At 37.6% G+C, this 20040-nt stretch overlaps 1 protein-coding gene across 2 annotated transcripts in view; it reads right to left on the bottom strand.

Moving 5' to 3' along the window:
* Window positions 1-404: 404 nt before the first annotated feature.
* Window positions 405-20040, bottom strand: part of unc13c (unc-13 homolog C (C. elegans)) — a 168491-nt gene continuing 148855 nt past the window's right edge. For both annotated transcript variants that reach the window (XM_008404760.3, XM_081605012.1), the window contains 7 exons: window positions 19842-19965; window positions 18982-19044; window positions 17309-17389; window positions 12719-12866; window positions 7551-7643; window positions 5386-5545; window positions 405-2813 (listed from right to left, as the gene is read on the bottom strand). In XM_008404760.3, the coding sequence (XP_008402982.2) occupies window positions 2528-2813; window positions 5386-5545; window positions 7551-7643; window positions 12719-12866; window positions 17309-17389; window positions 18982-19044; window positions 19842-19965 (955 nt within the window). In that variant the 3' untranslated portion in view covers window positions 405-2527. The remainder of the gene's footprint in view (window positions 2814-5385; window positions 5546-7550; window positions 7644-12718; window positions 12867-17308; window positions 17390-18981; window positions 19045-19841; window positions 19966-20040) is intronic.

Genomic DNA, 20040 nt, shown 5'->3' with positions numbered 1-20040 from the left:
GTTTGGGATATATGGATGGAAATTTTTACCCATTTGCTTGTTTGTTTGGTTTTGAAATAACTGAAGCTCAGTCAAATTAGAAGGTCTTACTCTCTATTGAATTTATGTCTGGAGCTTAATGGTCTCTTGCATTTGAAAATGTTTATTTTTTTCCTTAGACAGGAAAAACACAAAATCTTACCAAGTATTTTGGTCTAATTTCAAGTGAAAATATCTTAGTACACTTGAAATAAGACAAAATTAACTTACATGTAACTTTTCAGCAAGATGAAAGATTGTTTTAGGTGAATAATTTCTTAATGTTGATGAAAAAGGTTCCAGTTCCACTGGCAGCTTCGTTTACTAATAAAACATGTATTACATGTCACTGGGTCACTTATCAATATATCAAAACAACTCTGAAGTGATTGAACCATGTTTTATTCTCCAATATGGTCACAGTTTTACTCAAAGGCTATTAAACATTAACACTGACCATTTTCAACTGGTTATATTATACTATTATTTATATAGCCAGGCAATGACTTTGCCTGCATAAGCTACTTGATTCACTGAAAAATTATTTCAGAAATTAAAAAATATTCTTTGTTAACTGCTGATTGAAAAAAAAATCAGCAGTAACTTTATATTTCTATAAGTAGTATTATTAGTATTCCTACTTATATTTTTTGCTACCAGCGTATACCCTAAATTGACAAAACCATGACTTTAAAACCTGAACATGTACCGAAGTGTGATTTTTGTGTGTGTGTGTGTGTGTGTGTGTGTGTACCATTACACTCCTACTGTTTATCGAAGTCTGTGAATGTAACTTGACAAAATGTGAAAAAGTTCAAGTGGTTTTGCAAGGCACTGTAGTGCAGATGTAATTTTTTCGAGGAAAAACAATTCAATTAAAAACAAGGGATTACACCTCAGAACTGAGATCTGACTGGTTTTATGGGGCACTGGCCCCATTTACCAAATATTCATCATTTGTATACTTTTGGCTCAAAGATTGGAACACTATTCAAAATGACCCGAATGTTATAACACTTTTGCACAAACTTTATGCACATAGAAGAAAAGTAGACTTTTTTCCTTTTTGTTTTTTTTGTTTGTTTTTTTTTTTACAATATCTCACTAAATATATTTACATGACATACAATTTGCCATCAGTGCAATACATAGGAATGTTGCATATTTACCAAATGTTAGACTCTTTCCTTTATGAAGAAAAATAATTCCAATGATTAAAGTCGAAGTAACCAATGTGTAAAATAACATGTGCAACCTTTATAGTTTTAAACAGCTTCACAGGAAATAAAAAAAAATATATCTTAGTACCACCCTATCAACAATCAAATATCAAGCCTTGGGAAAAAAAACAAACAAAAAAAGTAATAGATCACATGTTACATATATGCCTTCATACATGTAATGAATTGCTCTGGTACAAATATTAAATATAACTTTGGCAGTTTATCAGGAACAAAGTTGTTGGAAAAAAACAAAAAAAAAACACGAAACAATAAAGTGTAAGCAATGTCGTGTTAAGCTTGCCTTCCAAAGCTCATGTTCACAGTGGTTGTTCAGGAAGGCCGGAAGCGAAAAAACAACCTGAAAAACACAAAACAAAACGCTAAAAAAAAAATAAAAATTCCACTCTTTTATGCTAAGACAGTTAGCACTGGAGGCTCTCGCCAACGTTGTCACGGTTATAAAATTACAAACATCTACGAGGGTTTACATAGCAGTCATCGCCATTTAAAAAACAAAAAACACAATCAGACTTCAGGTCGACGTAAAATACAAACAGTTCTGAAAGGCGAGGGACAGGACCCTGCTCGGCGGTCACTGTGGAATCATGGGAAAGACAGGATTAAGAAGACATGCACACAACAGTGCAGAGTGGAAGAACGGGAAGCCAAAAAAAAAACAATAAAATAAAATAAATTAATTAAAGCCGAGGGTGCGAAATCAAGACGTCTGCAACAATCAAAACGCCACACGGTCAAAAAATACTTACACCGGACAAAATAACCGAGCAAATTTCAAACATACTAACTTCACCATAATTCATATATGTTAATTTTGTTGTTTTTGTTTTGTTTTGTTTTTTTTTCACTGGTTTGGCACTTTATTGGAACAAATCTCTGCTCAAAAAGACTAAATGTTGTACAAAAGGTATCCATGTCTCATTACAATAACTCGTAGAATATAGTACTTAATAGTGAGCATACGGTAAGTAAACACTTGTACATACTTTTAGTTTTAAAATGAACATTCCAACAGATGTTTTTACGCACATGCACAGAAAACAAACAAACACGACTCTCGCTCTCGCTGCTTTGCCACTTTGTGAACCCGCTTCCCTTCTCTTTGGACGAACTCGTTCTGATGCCGCGTCCGGCATCTATTGCAAACAACGGCCGCGCGACCACGCTCTCTCTATTCCCCACCCCGCATCTATCCGATCTGAAGACGACACGACTCTTAATACTGCATTTTTTTTGTTTTGTTTTGTTTTTGCCTAATTTACTCCGGACTATGACACTTCCTCCGCTGATCGGGTGTCCGTCTTGAGACGCACAAACTCTTTGGCCACCTCGTCGTTGGTCCTTTGAGAGAGTATCCTCATGATGGTGAGGCCCGTTTCGTCCATGGTGATGCTCTTTACCAGCGGGTAGCAGGCCGAGCAGCTGCCCTTTTCCGCCAGCTCCCGGAGCGGGATGACCGTCATGCCGATGATGCGGTCCTCGCGGGCAAAGCAGTAATCCTTCACCGAGACGTGGAGCTCGTAGACCTCCGGACCGTGTTCGTTACTCAGAATACTGAAAGAGATGAGCGGATCACAGTGTAGGGTAAAGAGCCCAAAAATGAAGCGCAGCACTACTTCAACATATTTTTACTCAAGTAGAAATAAAAAAAAAATAAAAGAAGAAAAAAACGTTGCTTCTAAACGGGAGCAGAAATTTGAGAAAGATTACTGGGATAAAGTAACTGACCGGATTAGTACGTCATTGTCTTTTGCACGGCTTTTTTCCCTTATTGAGTTTTAAGACAGTATACAAATTTCATTTATCAAAATCAAGACTATCAAAAAGTCAAAACAAGCTGTCCAAAGAAATTACTCATTTAAAAGTAATGAAGTATTTGGTAAAAAGACGACTCGAGTCAAAACATGAATCATTTCATATTTAAAAATGACCTCATCAGATGAACCAAAATGTAAAGCTGCATGGAAAAGTTGGTATTTTAAAGATCAAAATGAAAGTAGAAGCGTTTATTTTTTAATTAATTCACAATTACTGGATACAAAAAAAAAATTGAATAGCAAACAGAGGTATTAATAACAAAATAAATAACAAATTAGATAATAAAACGACAAAAAATAAATAAAATAAAGGAGGTAAACATTGAAATGAATACATTTAATATAAAAACAAAACACAGAGTGTGATCAATGCCAGTGGTGTCACAACAAAAGTGGAGAAATTTAACGGATGTGGGTTAGGAAACTTTATTTCTCCTTTTAATCTTTACAGTGACGTTCTGATTGGCATTATTATTATTATTATTATTATTATTATTATAAACAATATAATCAACAAAAAACATGCTGGAGTAAAAAGAATAAATAAGTAAATAAATTAAGGATAACAAAATAACACATTTTGTGATCTTATTTGTAGCAGATTGATTTGAGTTGCATGTAACTGCAGACGGCCCTCAAAGTTTTCGTAGCTGATACACACATTCAACAAACACCAAATTTTCCAAACATCGGCATTTTGATGGCTGTTTTAAAGCAGTGCTATAGCAGAAATTTAATTTTTTATTTTATGAATTAATACAAGAAACTCAAACAAAGAGACAAAAAAAACCTCATTCATTGACACTTCCGAATCGGTCAATGTAGATCCAAAATTTCCCGTAATAAAGCTGGAATAATGAAACAAAATGTTCCTAGGAATTTGAAATTAATGTAAGGAAGTCAAATTGTTCACACCAATCTGACTTGTAAGACTGAATGTAATATGGCTTCTTTTAATATAAAACACATTGGCTGGCAATAAAAAGCAGATACTATCCATTTCTGATGTTTTGTGCTCTATTAATGCAATCCAATCATACGGAGATATTAAAGTCTTCACTTTTATGCACATTGGTGCTTATGATGAAGTAAATACCAATATGCCTGAACAACTCCTAATGGGCTGTAAAACCTTATGGGCAACATCAAAGTTTCTTTATTCATATTTACGTTGGAAGTAATTAATACCAATCTGCTCTGAAATCTGCATCAGAGTGCTCACATCAAAGCAAAGCAAAAACATGTTTTATCTTTTTCTTTTTTTGGGACGCTGGCATTGGTCTCCGTTCCCAGTTGGATTTAATCTGTCAGTAAGCAATCATGACTGGATGACATTTTCCCTGTGAAAAGGTTCCCTGTTATATGCATGACAATGATGAGACACTGGAGTCATGTTCAGCCACTGAACGTCTCCACTTAGACCAAACATTTGGCAGCCAAGTCTTCTAGATCGCTCACATCGTGGATGAAAAAAAGCCAAGAGTGTTTGCATTTTATCAGAAAAATGGTGAGCTAATCTATTTCATGCTAGCAGCATAAACCATATACAATTGAAGAAAATCACATACAATTGAGCTCAAGGCTTAATTGTTGTCTTCCCAGATCCGAGGTCCTTTTGATGCATCGGAGCAACTGGACTACCCCGGGATGTTGGACCTCCAAGGCCCAGAGTCGTTTAGAACCAGGCTGCTTCAGTTGGTCGGGTCAAGCTTTGGAAACATTTGCACCCCAGAAAATAAGGTCAGTAAACTACATAAGCTTACTGAATGCGAAGGCTATTCATCTCCAATGGCACAGCCATATTTCAACATGGCATTACTGGGTGCAGATTAGCCTTTTTAGTCTCCAAACTTACAGGTAATTTGAGGATTTTTGGGATGTGCTGAAGACGTCTAGTGTAAAAAAAAGTTTAAACGTCGTCAACAATATCACAGTGAGATGTGGTTGTTGTTTTTGTTTTTTTTACAAGTTAGTGACATGCAGTAAATTCTGGCTTTTTGAATCGTGGTATTACGTCGGCTGGCTCGACTTTCTGCTTTGCAGGCTGTATTTGAAGACTGCAGTCCTCTTCAAATAGAGGGTCCTTAAATGTTGTTGCTGTTGTTTAACGCAGAAATACATTAGGGACTTATAATTAGGATCCTCGTTAAACCTTACTTTAGATCCTCCCAGTGAGGTAATAAAGGGACAGGTGGAAACAGTTCAAAGAACTCCGATTGTTTGACTTACAGCTGCATCATATTTAGACAAAAAACAGTAACAAAGGACAAACCCTTACAAGGCTTTATCAAACAGAGTGTGATACTCACTACTGGAATGTTTCATTGTACTTTGGCGACCAGTTGTTGTTCTTGGTCTTGGTGCTAAATTTGCGCTTCTTGTCAGCGAGGTGTGGACCAATGGCGTTGACCTCCACGAACGGCCGGAACATGGCGTTGGTCTGCCACATGAGGTTGTTTATTCCAACCACTGAAATGAAGAAGAAATAATTGCAGAATCACCAAAACAAAAACAAAAACAAAAAAAAAACAGAGCGGTGAATTTAAAAATCTGATATTTTTCCAATAACTGAATGTACCGTCCTAGAGTGGGAGCAAAGAAGAGTCAAAGTTGGATTTTTTTTTTCCAGTATTATTGAAGTGGTTTTAAGATGGAGACAGAAGAACAATGGAGATGTAAGCTGCTGTTTAAAAAGTACTTTCTAAGACATGTCAAATCATTGTTACAGTTTATTCAGGTGGTAAGAGAAAGCGAGGCTTTAAGCCAACAATAGCCTAGCAAACATGTTCTGTTTTACCTGTTTGAGTTTTCCACTCTTTTTCTTGTCGTACATGACAGATTTAAAAATATATATATATTTCTGTTCTTGTATCGCTAAACAGTAAAATAGCAGAAAAATAAATAAAAACCATTGACTCCTATATGTAAATTGGAACTGTTTGGTCAGAGCAGCATGGTTCTTTTGATGCAGACTAATATAAAGAGCTGCTGGTTTAGTTAACCACACATTTGCACCGGTGCTTAGCATTTATGTTTCAACTCAAGTTAGGAAAGTGAAAGTGATGGAATAACTTATTGTCTGATTAATTCAATTTGGGGGACCTCGAAAGTATTGAAATTACTGCTCACATGGAGAGTTAATCCTTCATTATGAACCAAACAATACACAACATGGAGAAAAACAATGTTATTATTGGTGCAGCAGGACACTGTGAATACATTAACCTAGCTGTGTATGCACAATTCAATACATCTAAATCAACACACACACACTTCAAAGATGTTCAGGAAATCCCATCTTTAGGGATTAGCTAAAAATGTAATCATTTTGTCTTGTTTTAAAAATAATAGAACAGCTGCTCGATGTCGCCTCTTCTTCTGATGTGGTGTAAAACAAATTATGACAGTTCACATCAGGAAAGCTAACATTTCTTTTTTTGCAGGAATTATGCTTTCATATTTTCGTACAACATAATAATATAGTGCCAGCTAAGATCAGAGTATGTAGGTCAAAGATGTACAAAATCTGGAGATGTAAAATTGCCCACAAAATTCTGATTGTTGCATCTCTGGAATAGTGATTTCATTAATATAGAGTTACGATACATTGCAAAGACAAGTTGATAAACTGAAGTTTGGTTTAATCTTAACCAAACACAAATAGACACCATATAAAGCACACAGCCATGAAATGTTAACTAGAAACTCAATAAATAATAACTAGCAGCTGCTAAAACAGCAAATTTTATTTTTTTTTACTTAGTATACCGTGCAAGTATGTTAACGCGGTAATGCTACTGTGAGATTACATTAATAATCTCACATCAAACACGTCCCGCCTTTATGAGCAAACACTGAAATTCACATAATAGGAATAAAACATTAAAAATATAAAGAAATATTTATTAACGCCCACATTTTAGAATCTGTCTTAAAGAACCTTTCGGATTTGAAAGTAACTGCAGTAAATGAAGCTCAGTTGGAGATAAAATCGAACATCCATACGCAAAAAACTAACAAGTAAATTGTTTACCTATTCATCATCTTGGTTGAGCGCGTAAACATTTGTTACTATATTCCAACAAGAGCCGTCAGAATATCAAATTGTTAAACTGGTGAGACACCGGCACGGCAGAAGAAGCCATCATGTCATGATTGGAGTCATCGCCACTTAATTGCACTAAACCCAACAGCTGTTCAAATGTTTCAAAATAAATACTGCTGTGCTAGCTCTGTGACAAAACACACACTCTTATAAATAAGGTTGAGTTTAATGCAAGCTACCAGGCCCGTGTCTGAAACAGTTATGGTCTTCAGCGCGATTACTTCAACCTGAAGTGTTTTTCACCTTCGGTTTCTGTCTGCAGGGACAGTTTCCAGCAGAGACGCTCCCGTTAGGAGCGGGACGGCGTTCTCTGAATCTGCAGAGAAACACTTGTGATTCGGCGGGCCCCGAGCGTAGGAGGAAGCTTACCCTTAACGCTGATTTTGTGTTCTCCTGTGCCAGGGTGAGAGACGAGAGTCACTTGCATTGACACCTCCCCCACGGATCCGTTGGATGACTGACCTGGAGACACACCAAAAACAGCAACGGGAACATTGGAGGGAGGCATGAAGAAAACCGGAGCGGAACGGCGGGGAAGAGAGGCGGAGAGGATGCCAGGAAGAGCAGAAAGACGGAGAGGAGATGCCAGCAAACAATCCAAACCTGTGGGTGAAGCTTTTTTCTTTTTCCAACATTTTTTTTTTTATAAATGTATAAAGATGAGATATCCAGAAATACCTCCCGAGGAGAGCTGTGTATAAACACCTCTCCATGTCGAAGCAGAAAGATTATAACGTGAAGGATAGACTAGATTATAAACCAATCGCAAAAGAAAAGCAAACGCTGCCAGGCATTGACTTCAGGCAAAACAAAAACAGAGAAAAAAATGAAAACAGGACTGAACCGTAATGTGTCTGTTGTGAAAAGGAATGGAGCAGCAGATGGAAAACACGAGGTAAACTACATAAATATAATATCCCACGTCAAGAAATGATCACAGTGGAGATGAAAAGGAATATAAATGATCTTTACTGTACGGTGCTGCATAAAAACATTGTTGTCTTTTGAGCGGCTTTCAGATTTTCTCACATTTCAACGGCACATTTCAATGTATTTTATAGCGAGTTTATGCAACAGATAAATACAAAGTAGAATGTAATTTTGAAAAGGAAGCAAAATCATTGTTTTTCAAAATTATTCTGATAACGGTGGGATTTATTTGCATTCAGCCTCGTTTTACCCCTGATAACTTGTGTGGAGAAACCTATGGGGCCCACAAGTCCCACTATCAGTAAACAGAACTGGGCTGTTTGTATTTTAGTCTTGATAAAGAAGGAATAAAGTTTGGAAGAAATTCAATGCAGAGCCAGCTTTTATCTCCTCATTTTACCACTGCTTAATCAATCACACAGAAACGGAGAGATTATCTCACTTCTGCAAATCTACCGCAGCGTTGCCATCCACTCAATTATAAGGGACAGTTACTTTTATTTAGCTCTAAAACACTCCTAAAAACACTTTATGGAACCAGAAAAAAATACATTTTTCTTTGGGAAAGGAGAAAATTAATCGTTCTTTTTTTTTGGTTTGTTTTAAGCTGTAGTGAAACAAAAATATAAACATCATTTAAAGTTTTATAAGGAAGAAAGCACAAACTGTTCAAAGTACAAAGCAAGTTGTACAAAATAAATGTAGAAAAATCAAACTAACCGTACTTTGTTATTTGAGGCCTACTGACAGAAAAAGTTAGATTTTTTTTTCTGCTGTTAGTGTCGCTCTGTTTTGAGACTTTTATGCAGATAATCTGTAAAAAAAAAAAAAAATACAAATCATAAGCACCAATTAAAACAAACCTTTTTATTACCTTAACATACAAAACACAAATCAAGTTTCTAGTGGTGGCAGCATCATGCTTTAGGAATATTTTCTTCTGCAGGTCATTTGATGACAAAATGGCTGCCGCTACAAACAGAGCAGCCGAGAAGAAAACCAGTGTTGGTAAAGAGGCAGAACAACATTAGCCTAACAACTACAACGGAAAAGTTTAGATGTAATGTTTAATACTGTGATGTGGAAAAAAAACGTGAAAAAGTTCAACAGGTACAATTTTAGTAAATGAGTTATGCCATAAACATGACTTAACACCCGTCATGAAGATGAAGGAGTTTTCATTAATGTTTACGAATGTCGTCATGAAGAGTCATTCGCTAAATAATGACACTTCTAATGCAAACTTGACCATTTTAATGGACTTTGATGCAAGTTTTAATGTAACTTCACGTTGAAAGTGTCATTTTTTTACCAGATGACTTTATGAAAACAGTCGTAAACATTTATGAAGACTCCTTCATGTTCATGATTGATGTTATGTCACGTTTATGACAGTGTCATGCAAGTCTTGTGCACACCCTTACAAATAAAATGTTACCAATTTATTTTTTACAACAGCATGAAGGTGATGAACCAGGAAGTGAAACCAACCAGTCGAGAAAGAACCTAAGCTCCAACCTCAAGGAGGAAACATCTATTCCGGCAGCATCCGGTCACGCCTTAGTTACAGTTTGATCAAAGAGGGACGGATGATTACAAAGAATTTCTGTGTGATTTGTGGGAGCTCCACCCATTTCAGCTGTCTTATTGTTTTCACCGAGATCGGTTAGAAAAAACACAACAAAAAACTCCTGTAACTACACATTTTGGTTAAAAGGTTCTATGTGTTCTTTGACAAAATAATAGATCATTTAATAAATAAGCAGATGGAGTAGAAATAGAGTGGGATTAATGTCGCACATGGAAGATGGAAAAAAAAAAAAAGCGAAGGTAGTTACGATACAACAGTGAGCAGAGTCGGGAGTTGAACTGAGAAAAAGTGGTAATAAAGAAAAAAAAACATAAGTAAAGATGAGATTTTGATTAGATCTGCATTTTTTGCACTAATATTATTCCCTCTCCATATTCACAGTTGTTAATGTTTGGACTTTTAGCTGTAGACCATTCAAGCGAGATGACTGCAAATTAAAGTATTTATAAGTGGTTGTTAAACTTAATCTCAATAAATTTGCAGTTTCACTGATGATTTCGTTTCATTAATTCAATTAAAAACATATTAAACTTATGACTATGGATTCATTACAAATGTATACAAATTGTTTAGTTCAGTTCAGTTTCTTAGAAAACATAAAATGTTGAAACAAAAATCTCAGCCTGTATTAAGCACTCAATATGAGGTGCTTCATTTCAAAAACGAATTTCTGAACGAGATGATCTTTTCATGACGTCCTAATTCACGGATGCCGCGACACCGTGAGAGCAACTTTGACGGAACCAAACCAGAAACAATCTGCTGTCGCCCTCGGAGCACAGGGGCGGCTGATTAACGAAAACGGCGACGCAAAACCCGCCGCTGCTGCCGTAAAGCCCCGTCGAGCACACCTCACTACCTGCGGACATCTTTACTGGACCGCCGCAGATAAAGAGTGACAGCGCGGCGAGAAATCTGTGACAGGGTCGAAATGGGATGAGAGACGGGTGAGGCAGGGGAGGGTGTGGAGGGGGAGGAGAAACACGGAGCCATCTCAAAATAGCACTCGGCGGAAAAGCCGCGCAAACCCGGCCCCATCTGCCAGTCAGGGGAAAGCAGTGTGGCTGGTTGGCCTGCTGGCTGCCAGACAAGCCTCCTCCCACAGCCTTTCTGCTTCCTTGCCGCCTGCCTGTAGAGCATTCTGCAAGGCTAAGCACACTGAGGCAAGCATGAGCTATGAGCTTTTATGCCCCACTGGGCCGCAAGTCCCTCGTGGGGCTATTTGGACACCTGAGGGGATTTCGGCCTTGTTATGCAGAGTTATAGCAGGGGGGTTAAGGGAGGAGAGGGAGGAGGGGGGGGGGGGGGCGAGCCATGTAAAGGCAGAAAAAATGAGACAACAATAAATGAGGTCAATGATGAGAAGGAGAAAACCGAAGCACAGGGGATTTTAAGATTTACATTAACGCATTTGTCAAAAAGCGGCGCTTCGAATATCAATATTAAAAAAACATGGAAAAGAGAATGGAATTAAATATCTGAGACTAACGGAGCTCAAATGACTCTTTTCACAGTGGAATAGATGGATGATGCGAAGACGGGAAGGGATGAAAACAAATGCCTAACGATGATACGAACAGTACGATGTAACTACAGCTGAGACCGATGGGATCGACTGGACTTGCAGCAATCAATTTCAAACAGCGGAGGTTTAACTAAAAACAAATGCAGGAAAAATGGTGCCGTTCTCAGGCAGACGTTAGAGAGACACGGTGAATAACAGCGACCACTAAATATTCTCTCACTGAGCCACTTCGCACGCTATATATGGATATTTACTATCAGGCGCCAAATGAAAGTATCATCTACACATCACAATCTGTCTTCTGTTTTCACATTCATTCTGCTACTTCCAACTCGTTATTTATTTATTTATTTATTTATTTATTTATTTATTTATTTATTATATATATAGCCTGAATCTAAGCACTGTTTTTAAACACAGTGTTCCAAAACTTTCATTCAGTTTAGTTTATTTAGAGCAGGGGTGTCAAACTCATTTTCGTTTTGGCCCAAATCGAGATCATGAATGCTCTTAAAGGGCCGGTAGGGCCAGAATGTATTGAAAAGAAAAAACACGTTCATAAAACTGTAAAAATATCAGCAAATCCTTAAAATTAAATAATATTGAATATTTTGTGATTTTTTTTGCAGTAAAAATCAAAGCGTTTGCGGTACTAATTTGGAAATATTTGCGAATATTTATGACAATAAATGTGAACATTTTATAGAGATCAAGGACTATAATCTGATATTTAAGGCTGAGGCAGTGGCTTAGTACAAGTAAAACAGTTTTTCACTATTTTTGAGAAAAATCTGCAATAAACTCCCAATTATGCATTAGCGCAAAAAAAACAAAAGTGTCGGTGTTTGTTGATTATGGTGTGAATTTCCAAAATAATTCTCAAGAAACTGGAGGGTCAGATTGATATAATTTGGCAGAAAGCAGATTAAAAACTGCATTGATTTGACTGAAAACATGATATTCAAGCACACTTAATGTTTAGCCTAGAATCTAGAGGGCCACATAAACAGCTACGGCGGTCCGGATTTGGCCCACGGGCCTCAAGTTTGACGTGATTTAGAGCTAAATTGCAATAAATATTGTCTCAAGCGCAACGTAATCAGACTAATCCAGATATACTGAATATGGAGCATGGTGGCATGCAACATGCATTCAGCTTCTATGCACCACAAACCTGGAACAAACTTCCAGTAAACTGCAAAACAACCGAAACACCAATTTAAATCAAGGCTAAAAACTCACTTGCTTAGAATGACCTTTGACTCATAGTAACTAGAACATTGACCAGTATATGTTTGATATGTTTGCTTGAATATTTTGATGACGGCATTTGACAAAAATTTAATGTTTATTGCTGTTTCATAAGTGGTTTCTGTATTATGTTAATTTTTAATTTTTTTTCAACTGACTTGTTCCTGAAAAGTGCTATACAAACAAACTTAACTATTGGCGGGAGGGGGGGTTATCAAAAGACATTGTCTGAGTCCTTACCTTGAGAGTTTTGGGTGCATATATATTTTTTGATCAAGGCATCTGTAGGTTGAGTGTAAAGGCTGAGAGCGTATTTGAGCGATTTCATGTCAGGGCTCTTTTCCAAGAAGGTTTTCTTCAGTCCATTCCCACCAGCATGGAAGTATTGCTGCAAGAAAAGATGAGACACGCCCATTATGCTAGGCTCTTCAAACGGAACGTAGCATTTTTTAAAAATAACTTCAAAAAGAAAACTTCTTCAGCTGTTTTGCACAGCAGCAAGTTGCAAATGGTCGATAAATAAGACAGGATTATATGGACAATGTGCATTTTTAAACTCAAGAAGCACACACACACACACCCACACGCACACACACACACCCACGCATACACACACGCACACGCACGCACACACACACACACACACACACACAAAACCCCCAAAAACATTAACAGCTACTTCGCTAGCTAATTACTAAGTATTTGAATCTGAAGCTGCTGCCTGGATGGCTGAAGTGCTTTCGGTGCTGATAAGCGTGGTGGCCGAGGATAAACAAAGCTTTGCTCTCTTTTGAAACGCTGCTCCCACTCCTACGTGTGAAAAGTGGGCAGACAGATGAAGTCAGACCTGATTAGGAAACAAAGTTTGGGAGAGAGAGAACATTCGAACTGGGAGACAGATCTGTGGGAACGCTCTGTGTTGTGATTTTGCTTTGAACAAGTAATTCTTTGTAAGAAAAAACAAAAACCTTTAATGTCAAATGTCAACTATTAAAGAAACATGAAGATGAAAGAGTGTTGCCATGTCCATGTTAAAGGTGGAGTGCTATGGGTTTTCCAGCCACAAAGTATCATTTTATAGTACACATGTTAACTGTATGTCATCTTAAAAATCCTGTATGAATCAAATATGGCTTAAAAGAAATTTGACATTGCAACTTAACACCTTAAAATTAGGTCTCTGTCTCTTTAAGAAAGTCCTGCTGTTTCCAACACTTTGTCATCACAACATTGTTCCTCTATTAACCCTTTAACGTTTTCACCAGCATTGTATTGAGAAGTAGCTCCTACAATGAGCTCAGTGGATGTGCAGCTGCACCAGATTTTTGCTAATTGCTACTGCTAGTCTGAAGGAGCCGAGTGAGGAAGTCTTGGGGCAGGGCTGCTCTGTGAGGCAGAAGATCCAAGGAGGAGCTGCATCCAGCTGAATGGTTGCCACTGGAGATTCAAGGACTTCTCCAACATGCATAAAATAATCCAGGCGACACTTTGGGCATGTTTGTAATGAGGGAATAACAATATAACTTAATGTAAAGCTCAAAAAAGTTGATTTTAAATAACACTGTCTCTTTAATACAAATACGAGTAAAAGAAGAAAGCGTGGCAAATAAAGGCGCACAAGCAACAGAGATAACAGCTGGAATCAATTCTTCAAGAACCACCAAACACAAACGTATCCAGGACACAGACTGTGACCGCCATGTTCCTGATGTGAAGGCTCCACTGAACAGGGTAAGAAACCTGTCACCTCTGGGTGAGAGGATTAGGAGAGAAACAGGGAGGATTGGTGCTCTGGTTCTGTTTTCAGTTGAAGGTAAATGTATCCATTTCCTTGAGAATCAAGTTTCCAGAGTTACAAAGAGTGAAAAAGCCAAGTTATTTAAGGTCCAGTGTGAAGTTTGCACAGTCAGTGACAATTCAGTGTCCGTGTCACCAGAATCCTGCTGTTTCTGCTTTGTTTTGTTTGTTTTTTTGCAGTTTTGGCTTCCCTAACTCCTCAGTAGAGCCACAAGCTGATTGCCTCCATGCCTCCCCAAACTGCTGACCATAAATCAAGTCAAAGGAGCTTCAACCAAGTGTTGGGTGACTGTAGTGTACAAAAAATTAATGTACTTTTCTGTAGGCTGACATTTTTATTTTGTAATGGGTTTTTTTGTCAAATTTTCGGACAAACTTAAATTTGAGGGTTTTTCCTTTGCTGAAAGTCACAATCATTAAAATGAACATTGAACTTGACATTTAAAACTCCGTGAGAAACGTACGCTGTGTACAAGTTTCACTTTTTTAGCTCAACTGAAATGAAATAAAATCAAAATTTATATTCTCATACACTGAAGTCCCACGTCTACCACAGGCTTAGGGCTCAGGGCAGCTCAGATGCTGGCAACCAGCATCTGAGCTGCATCTTCATCACACATGGCAACACCAGCCCAGGCAAGATGTCTGTAAATAATTTATCTCTTTTCCTGCTGTCCTGTCAGGGCTCGCATTATTCCAGCACAGTAGGAAGCGCTGTGTTCTTACCCATGAACGCCTCACGAGTCATAAAATAAGACCAACATGTTAACTACAAAATGATCTGATGTGCAAAGACGAGTCAGAGGTGGAGGGAAAACATGACTGAGGTTTTAATAGGACCTACGTTGATGCATGTTGGATTATTTCAAAAGATTTTTTTTTCTGCAGTGAGTTCATCGACTTGCTTGTCTGCTTGCATCATATAAATTTGACTTTTCTACTCTTCGGTGGTGCTATAAAGTTTCACTTGATTTGCTCAGAATGTCTCCACACCAACGCAGGTAAATCCTAAGGAGAACCAGCGTCTGTCTGCAGAAATCGTGCCTTCGTCTCTGAGCTGAGTTTCCCCCCCTTGCAATCTATTGCAGTTTTAACCAACGACGAAAAGCTGCTGTTTTATCACTGGCACAGGGGGGGGAAAAAAAATCATTTTAAAGATAAGCATTGCTACATATTGGAATACGTGTCATTTTTCCCAGCTGGGAACTGACATGGTTCTGCCTGTGGCTTTAAAGGCAGACAAGTCGCTGGCCTAAAATATCAACCTGCCTCTGGCAAAAACACAGACCAAAAAAAAACCACAACTCTGTTTTCTCTCCTTTTCATCCACTCTTTGCTTTTCATGCCAGACTTCTGTGAGTTGCTCCATCCACAGACACAAATTTTTTTTACTGAAAACTACAAATGTGGTCCCCAAAATTACAGCTTTAAAGCAACTTGCTTCTTGTGACAGGAAGTGATGTGATTCACTTTTTGGACCTGTCAAGCTGAGGTCCTGACTTGAATGTGATAGTTTGTGGAGGGAAGCTAAAGGTCACGGTGAGGGGAAGCAGGCCTCCTGACCTCAAAGCTGATCAGGTATAATCACAAGGGCTTAATCGCTGTGAAAGATTTATTTTATTGATCATCGGAGGAGGGGTTAAATGATTTTCGATTACATTTTTAATAAGATGTATATAAAAAGAACTAAAACATGTATTTACTGCTGCAGGAATATCTTCAAAAGTAGTAAAGTTTTGATGCAAGCCAGTGGTATGTGGTGGCCAATGTTAAGACAACTTATTCATTCATCATGGAGAAGGACTGGCAAGAAACTATTGAGGTATTGCTGATTGGCAACTATGTGACTTTGGGGCAGTACAAAGTGACACACTAAAACCCAATGAAATTGCTTATATTCCATCAACACCCACAGATATAAAATGGAGTGGTTAACACAGCCTTTTAATGCATGTAAGGGCTAAAAAAGTAAAAAAAAAATAAATAAAAAAAAACTCAATAAAAAATGTTGTGGTCAACCTGAAATAGCCGTTAAAGAGACGCACACGGACGTCCAGCCTTGGCTGTGATGGAGTTCAAAGTCGTGTCAGCGTTTCTCCACGACTCTCAGGTCACAGTTCAAAGAGGAGGATGAAGGAGGAATTATTGAGCCGTCGTTAAACGGGCCACATATAGAGCCTTTTATGAGTACATTCATTCATTTTACCCCCCATTAGTTTTTTTTTTTCAGGTTTAAAGGTCAGTCTGGATGAAATATTGCCAGTGACATAATCACTGAGAGAATGAAAGTGTGTGTGAGCGACTTGGTTTATGGTTTTATTTATTTTTTGGTTGTTGTTGATCCACCAAACCGAATATTTTCTGCTGATTTTTCATAAGGTTGGTCTCATTATACCGTAAAAATTCTGTGTGGTTTTGCAGCATATCTAAACGTCAATATTTACAACAGTTTTTTTGTGTGTTTTTTTTCAATGAATTGAATCCTTCCTATTTTGTGCTGGGTGCAGCGTCATATTGCATAATGCAGCCCCTGGAGATATTTATGTGATCAGATCGTTCTCGTTAATTTGCCAGAGCTCAGATACCGTTCTCATTTGGCGAGAAAAAAAAATAAAGAGACCCACCGACGTGACTGATCTAAACCTGCAGGTAGTTTCTATGGTGACGGTAAAAATCAATTAGTTTTTATGATGCAGCGAGTACTTCACCACAGCTTTCTTTTTTATCTCTATAGAGCTGAGCCTTCAATCTGCCTTCCACCCAATGTTGCAATTGCTTTTTTTTTTTTTTTTCCCCATTATTAGAAGGTGCGGAGATCCGTCACTGTGAAGGTTTTTATTACATCCTTTAGATGGATGTATTCATATAGGACCCGAGGCTCTACATAAACATTAACTGCTTCTTGCATCTGTAATTCTGATTGACTCATTTGCAAACTTTTTTGTTTATTTTGCATCTACTTTGCTGCTTTTTAAAGGTCATCTTCAGACTTTCAGTGCCATCTTTTTCCTTTTAAGTCAGCAGAAAACTTACCTTGATTGTGGGAAGCACAAGGTCCATGGCGGCACATTGGCGAGGCGTCAGACTTCTGGTGTCCTCTCGGATGACGTGCTCCTGGAGGGACACCGAAGTGAGCAGAGCAGCGAGGAGGAAAACATCACATTCATACACTCTCAGCTTCGAGATGCTTACCCCTGTAATGGTAATAACTATCATTTACGCCGCAGAGTGATAAACGTCACCCCTCGCCATCTTACATCAGAGTGCTAAAAATCTATTTTAATCATGAAAAATGTTTTCGTCGATTCTAATTGGAGCTTTCCTGACCTCCGAATTGACTGCAGTAAATAAGTTCTGGCACCACTTTATTTCCCAGGTGTCGGTACTCCTTACGCTGCACAACCACCAGAATGCGATAAATGTTTTATGAAATAGGAGGACAGAGAAACAGAAGCACTGAAGTAATCGCTGCCACGGTCCTCGGCCAAATTTTTAGCCAAAGAATACGGACAGTCCATAAAGTTTTGCATGAGACCGACTGAATGTTAGAGAAAAATCAATATCAATTTAAAAGATACACATTCAGGGCGCGATGATTTGGTCTCTCACCCCTCAGGAGAAAAATATATATATGTATACAGTATATATATATATGCTTGTAAAACCAAGCTTATATGCATACAAATCTCACTTTGCAGTTTTGATTGACTATAAGAGATGATTTGAACGCATCATTGCTAAAACACAATTTTATTCTCCAATAGGTGTCAAGGAATCAGTGCAAAAGTAGATCTAATTCCACAAAACAATGCATTACAAACAGCAAATCTCAAGAGATGAACCAATCTGTCAACTAGAGATTGAAACCAGACGCTTTACACTGATGGGTGATCTGCAGGCACAAAGGAGAAAAAACATATTCATATTCACTGAACACAACTAAGACCTCCCACCAGGTTCTCTAAACGCATCACGCCATTTCATGCTGCTTTTGGAGAGAAACAAAAATTTGATAAAAATGCATATTCTTGATGCATAAGTGGGTATTCATCAAAGAAAAAATTACAAGATTATCCGAATTTGAGTCAATGTGTCTATTCTTGATGAAACATTTAGTTGGTTGTAGGGTGAAACATATGAGGGTTCTCAGTTTTAATGCATTTGTTAAATGGAAAATAGAAGTTCAGATTTTTCCAGATATAGAACTGCTGATTATTGATCAGAACAGATGAAGGAAAAACTGACCAGTACCCGTCTATGGCCAATTGACTGGTGCATTCAAGAAACTGCTCCTCATTTCCTATTTTAATGTTAATAATTATGCTTTTAAAGCTGCATCTCTCTCTCTCTCTCTCTCTCTCTCTCTCTCTCTCTCTCTCTCTCTCTCTCTATACATATATATATATATATATATATATATATATATATATATATATATATATATATATATATATATATATATATATATATATATATATATATATATATCTTTGCTGCAGTTGCTTTACAGTAAAATCCAAATCCATAATAACTGAGATGTTGCCGGGCAACATCATCCATGTCAGGTCCATGATACATGATGGTTGAATGTGTGCATAAGCAGTTAAAATGCAGCTTCGACCCGAGGTCAAACATGAGCTTTGAATTATGAACTGTCTGAATGGTGAAACATTCAAACATCTGTTACAGGATCATTACTGGATTACCTTCAGTTTGGACAGCTGTCCCAGGTCCTTGGCAGCACTAAAGATCATCTGAGCTCCTTGTTGCTGAACACACAAACATGTTTTTATGAGCACATGAAAGAATAAAGTCACATGAGACTGATTTGGTGAACAGACTAAGAAAGGCAAGAGAGGAACACAAAATCTATATCAATGAATGAAATGCTTGAATTTTAAAGTAGCGCTGGTAATTCAGTAACTTCAAATGGCAAAATAAGAAGCAAAGGCGACACAAAAGCATCAGAACCAGAAATCACAGAAACACGAATATAAACTGATATTTTTTTATCCTTAAATAGGAATTATTAGCTATGAAAGGAAAATCTCAGGTTAGCGAATCCACAATGTTCCATTGCTGTATAAAGTTATTTTAGGTCATGTTATTATCCATTAAAATTATAATGTTTTGCCTTAAGTCAAGCATATCTGTTTGTAAATCTTATGCTCCATAATGGTTAAATTCTAACAAGATTCATTTCTTCTTCTTTAAAAAAAAAAGAAAAAAAAAAGTCCTAATTACACATTTTATTTAGAATTTAACTGAAGATGTTGCTTCAAGCTACCGTCACAGTCTGTGTTCACGTGGTGTAGCAGAACTTGGTCTGGTTGCTGTGTTTATATGAGCGCTATCATAAAAACAGATATGAATTCTGTTGATGAACGACTCATTGTAAGACCTGTAGCTGCAATTTTTACTGAGTTGGAGAAAAAATTGTGGACTCCGTGCAGATATAACCATTTTAGCAACAGTGCTAACGTGAAAGTCAAACATGGTAGTGAGTCAAACTTCTAAAACCCAGCGGTGTTGCCGATAAATAAGATTTAAAAGGTGATCGACTCACACTCTGGTCACTAAGCGGAGGAAGAACGATTGTTCTCTCGATGGTGTTCAGAACTATTTTCCAGAGCTCTTTGAGGACTCTCTTCAGCACGGTCTTCTCACAGATCTTGGCGAACAACATCAAACTGGGAAGTAACAGAAAGAAAGGGATCAGGTCAACACTTTCAGCACGTGTCTTAACCAGATCTAACACAGCTGAA

The sequence above is a fragment of the Poecilia reticulata genome, chromosome 3, assembly GCF_904066995.2.
Source record: "Poecilia reticulata chromosome 3, P_reticulata-male-v2, whole genome shotgun sequence".
Classification (NCBI taxonomy): domain Eukaryota; kingdom Metazoa; phylum Chordata; class Actinopteri; order Cyprinodontiformes; family Poeciliidae; genus Poecilia; species Poecilia reticulata.
This window is presented reverse-complemented; position numbering and strand designations above follow the sequence as displayed.